The following is a 4,361-nucleotide window of genomic DNA, read 5'->3' as shown; positions in this document are numbered from 1 at the left end:
GGGGGGCAGCTGTGGACTACAGCCAGGGCCTGGGGCTGAATGCCATCCCTCAGCAACGGTGAATGAGATCATTCCCTGTCCCTGTCTGGGTGTCCTCTCTAAAGATGGGACAATGATACGGTGATGCTTGGGCCTAAAACGTTCTCCAATGGGAGAAAGGACACTGTAGGAAAGAAGTGTCCCCCCCCAGGTGCGGGAGCAAAACCCCCGTGGTGGCTGCAGGGTGTTTGGCAGCAGGTTCCCCTGCAGCCCCAGGGACAGCTGGAGGGAGCCCCGAGGGGACAGAGAAAGTGCCGCCTTGGGCTGGGCCTCTGCTCCTGAGCTGGGCTGGGCTCCTGGCATGGAGGGAGCTGATGGCAAGTGGGCAGCGCTGCAGAGAGGCAGCGGCGGAGAGAACTTAAAGGCAGTTGAGAGCGGGAGGATGCTGAGAGGTCAGTGAGGAGGAATCTTCAGAGCCCTCTGTGTGGTAAAGTCTCTGGGTGCAGGGCAATTTAGCTGTTGTTCCTGGAGAGATCTCCCAGAGCTTGTGCATCTGACAGTTTATGGGATGTGTCAAGAGGGCTCTCGGTTTCTCAAAGGGGAAGTTGGTGCTTTGGAGCAGGGCTTCCCTGCTGCAGCATCAGAGGGACAGGGCACGACGGCTGCCTTCTCCCAGGGATGGCTGCAGGGCTGTGCAGGCGGGTGTGCAGGCAGCGGTGCCCAGGGCTGTCCTTCAGAGCAGGGTCCCTGCAGCCCAGGGGCTGTGTGCTGGGGCAGGGACTCTGCCGCCTGCCAGGCTCAGCACTCAGCCTGCCCGGGGAGCTCCCAGCGCTGCTGTGGGGAGAAGCTGTGGGGGGAAGGAGAGACCCACAGGATGGCAGAGTCCTTGTGCTGTTGAGAGGGTGCTGTGTGGGTCAGGGCTGCTCACAGCTGCAGATCACGCTGAGGACATTCCCAGGAGACTTTTAGCCAGAGCTGAATAAAGCAGGGAGTATCATGAATGAACACACCGCGGCTTACAGACAGATCAGCATCACTTTTCCATCCTCACCAGGGTTGGTCTGAGGTTCCCAGCAGTGCCTGCACACACACAGATGCCCCTGGGCACTGCCCTGCTGCTGGGAGGGGTCTGCAGGGCAGAGCCCAGCACACAGCGGGTGGGATGGGGTCTGTCAGCAGGGACAGGGAGGTGACCCGGGGACAGAGGAACAGCTCCAGGCAACAGAGACGTGGACAAGGGCTGGGAGGACACTGCCAACAAGCACTGGGGGAGGCTGCCTTCAGGCAGCTCTCTGTTGGTCTCTCACTGGAGGTGTTTTGTGAGCAGGGTCTGCTGGGCAATGACCTGACTCTCTCTTCAGACCCTCTCACCTTCGGGACCCCTGACTGTCTGCTTTGCCTGCCCTGCTGGGTTTGCCAGCTGCCCCCGGAGAGGCACAGCTCTCCTGCAGGCTCCTAGGGAGTGCTGAGCCTTTCCTTGGGCGTCAGCGCTCTCCTCGCAGAGTCCTTTGCTTCTCCTGTGAGGAGCAGGGTCCTGCTCTCTGCATCACAACTCCACCTCTGGGCTGGGAAAGAGACGAATTTGCAGATCTGACCTGTGAAACTGGAGTACCCAGCTGTCATCAGGTTTCTGGGTTTGTTTAATATTAATTTGTGTGTGAAGTCCTCTTTGAGGCTCCGCCTGTGAAAGTGCAGGGCAGCTGGGAACAAGACTGATGGACACTGTGGGTCTGCTGGCTCTGCACTCTGTTCACATCTCCTGTGAACATCAGAGCTGTCACAGATCAGCTCCTGCGCACCCACTGCAGCAGAGCAAAGCTGACTCCTCAGCAGCACACGGGCAGGGCTCTGGCTCCTCACAGCACACTCAACCAGCGCACACCTCAGACAAGGGGGGAATTCTGCAAGAACTTGACAGGCTTTGCTGAGAAATGTCTGTCCTAGCTTTTCGCTGTCTTTTGCTCACACAGAAAGCGCCCCTCTGCCCAGAGGGACCAAATGTCCAACAGCAGCTCCATCACCCATTTCCTCCTCCTGGCATTTGCAGACACGCGGGAGCTGCAGCTCTTGCACTTCTGGCTCTTCCTGGCCATCTGCCTGGCTGCCCTCCTGGCCAACGGCCTCATCGTCACTGCCATAGCCTGTGACCACCGCCTCCACACCCCCATGTACTTCTTCGTCCTCAACCTCTCCCTCCTTGACATGGGATCCATCTCCACCACTGTCCCCAAAGCCATGGACAATTCCATCTGGGACATCCGGGCCATCTCCTTCTTGGGATGTGCTGCCCAGGTCTTTCTTTTTGTTGTTTTCATTTCAACAGTGTACTGTCTCCTCACCATCATGGCCTATGACCGCTACGTTGCCATCTGCAAACCCCTGCACTACTGGACCCTCCTGGGCAGCAGAGCCTGTGTCCACATGGCAGCAGCTGCCTGGGCCAGTGGGTTTCTCAATTCTCTCCTGCACACGGCCAGTACATTTTCACTGCCACTCTGCCAGGGCAATGCTGTGGACCAGTTCTTCTGTGAAATCCCCCAGATCCTCAAGCTCTCCTGCTCACACTCCTACCTCAGGGAAGTTGGGCTTCTTCTGGTCAGTGCCTGTTTATTTTTTGGCTGTTTTGTGTTCATTGTTGTGTCCTTTGTGCAGATCTTCAGGGCCGTGCTGAGGATCCCCTCTGAGCAGGGTCGGCACAAAGCCTTTTCCATGTGCCTCCCTCACCTGGCCGTGGTCTCCCTCTTTATCAGCACTGGTACATTTGCCTACCTGAAGCCCCCTTCCATGTCCTTCCCATCCCTGGATTTGGTGGTGGCTGTTTCATACTCGGTGGTGCCTCCAGCAGTGAACCCCCTCATCTACAGCATCAGCAACAAAGAAGTCAAAGATTCCCTGAGGAAAATATTTGAATACATACTATTTCAGCATCATTAAGGTACCCATACAGCTGACAAGACTCTCAGGAAATGTCACCACTACCTTTCCTTCCTTTTGGATTTTTTTTTTTTAATAGCTGTGATAATATTAATTGCAATAAAATAGCAACATTTATCCCACTTCTTGACTTGGAACATTTTTTTTTTCTGAGCTACTATCCCAAAGTACTGGTGTGTTTAACCCTAGCAGGCAGCTCAGCACTACATAGCCGCTCGCTCACTCCCCCACATCAGGATGGAGGAGAGAATTGGAAGGGTAAAAGTGAGGGAACTCGTGAGATTGCCCCGACCAATGTGCAGGACCTTTCTCATGGCTTTGTTGGACCTCATGAGCCATGCATGGACCCACCTCTCCAGCCTTTCAAGGTCCCTCTGGATGCGATCCCTACCCTTCAGTGTGCTGACGCACCACAGAGCTTTGTGTTGTTGATGAACTTGCTGAGGGTGCACTCTGTCCCACTGTCCCTGTCATCAACAAAGATACTGTACAGCGTCAGTCTCAATATTGACCCCTGAGGAACGTCACTTGTCACCAGTCTCCCCTTGGACATGTTGTCTTCTTTTCCATGTATTTCTTTTCCATGTCCTTCTTTTCCATGTGCCTTAGCAGAGTTTCCAGGACAATCTGCTCCACAACCATGCCAGACACAGAGATGAGACTAACTGGCCTGTAGTGCCCTGGGTCTTTCTTGTTGCCCTTCTTAAAAATGGGGGTTATGTTTCCCCTTGTCCAGTCGGTGCGCCCACAGACAGAGGTGTGGGAGAAGGCCCCAGCTGAGGCTGGTCAGGGCCATGAATTCTATGGATGCTCTCAGGGCCCTGGCACTGCCTCCGTGGGATCCCTCCTGCCAGTGCCCTCAAAAGGCCGGGTTCGTTCCCTGAGATCCAGGCTCTGTGCTCTGCTGATACAGGGAATTAACGGTCTGCTAAATATCACTTGATTTAGGAGACTGACTGTCTGTTAGAGAATGCCTAACAATCCTGTTTGCCTTGAAGCTCACTTAAGCTTATCAGGGGCTGGTATGTGTCAAGGACTAACATGTCTAGCAAAGGATGGAATGTTAGTTCCACCACAAATTCAGTCAGAAGTTGGGAAACTGCTGAAATCGCCAAGGGAAAGGAGAGCATGGGTGAATGACTAAAGTTCATCTAGAGGAAGATCAGACCCCTGAAGAAGTAAACGTCCACAAGAGACAGATCTGAAATGCTACCGCAAGTGATTTTTTAATAACCCCATGTTCTGGTTTTGGTAGTGAGGGGGGGCTTCTGTAGGAAACTGCTAGAAGTTGCTCCCCTTTGTTTCGTGGGCTCAGCAGGGCCTAGGGCGGACCTGCTGCTGGCCAAGGCCGAGCCAATTGGTAGCAGAATGTCCCGTGATAACGCCTCTGCGATAGCATATTTAAGTAGGGGAAAAACAGGAAAAGAGGGAGAGAATATGTGAAGCAG

General features: G+C 54.4%; 1 protein-coding gene across 1 annotated transcript; it reads left to right on the top strand.

Annotated features, from left to right (window-relative positions):
- Nucleotides 1–1,977: 1,977 nt before the first annotated feature.
- On the top strand, nucleotides 1,978–2,913 carry LOC147599806 (olfactory receptor 14A16-like). The gene has a single exon (XM_086753474.1). The coding sequence runs from the start codon at nucleotides 1,978–1,980 to the stop codon at nucleotides 2,911–2,913; it is 936 nt and encodes a 311-aa protein (XP_086609600.1).
- The last annotated feature ends 1,448 nt before the right edge of the window (nucleotides 2,914–4,361 follow it).

The sequence above is a fragment of the Chlamydotis macqueenii genome, chromosome 8 (assembly GCF_036417535.1).
Source record: "Chlamydotis macqueenii isolate bChlMac1 chromosome 8, bChlMac1.mat, whole genome shotgun sequence".
In the NCBI taxonomy this organism is placed as follows: Eukaryota; Metazoa; Chordata; class Aves; order Otidiformes; family Otididae; genus Chlamydotis; species Chlamydotis macqueenii.
The sequence above is the reverse complement of the archived record's forward strand: the minus strand, read 5'-3'. Positions and strand labels throughout refer to the sequence as shown.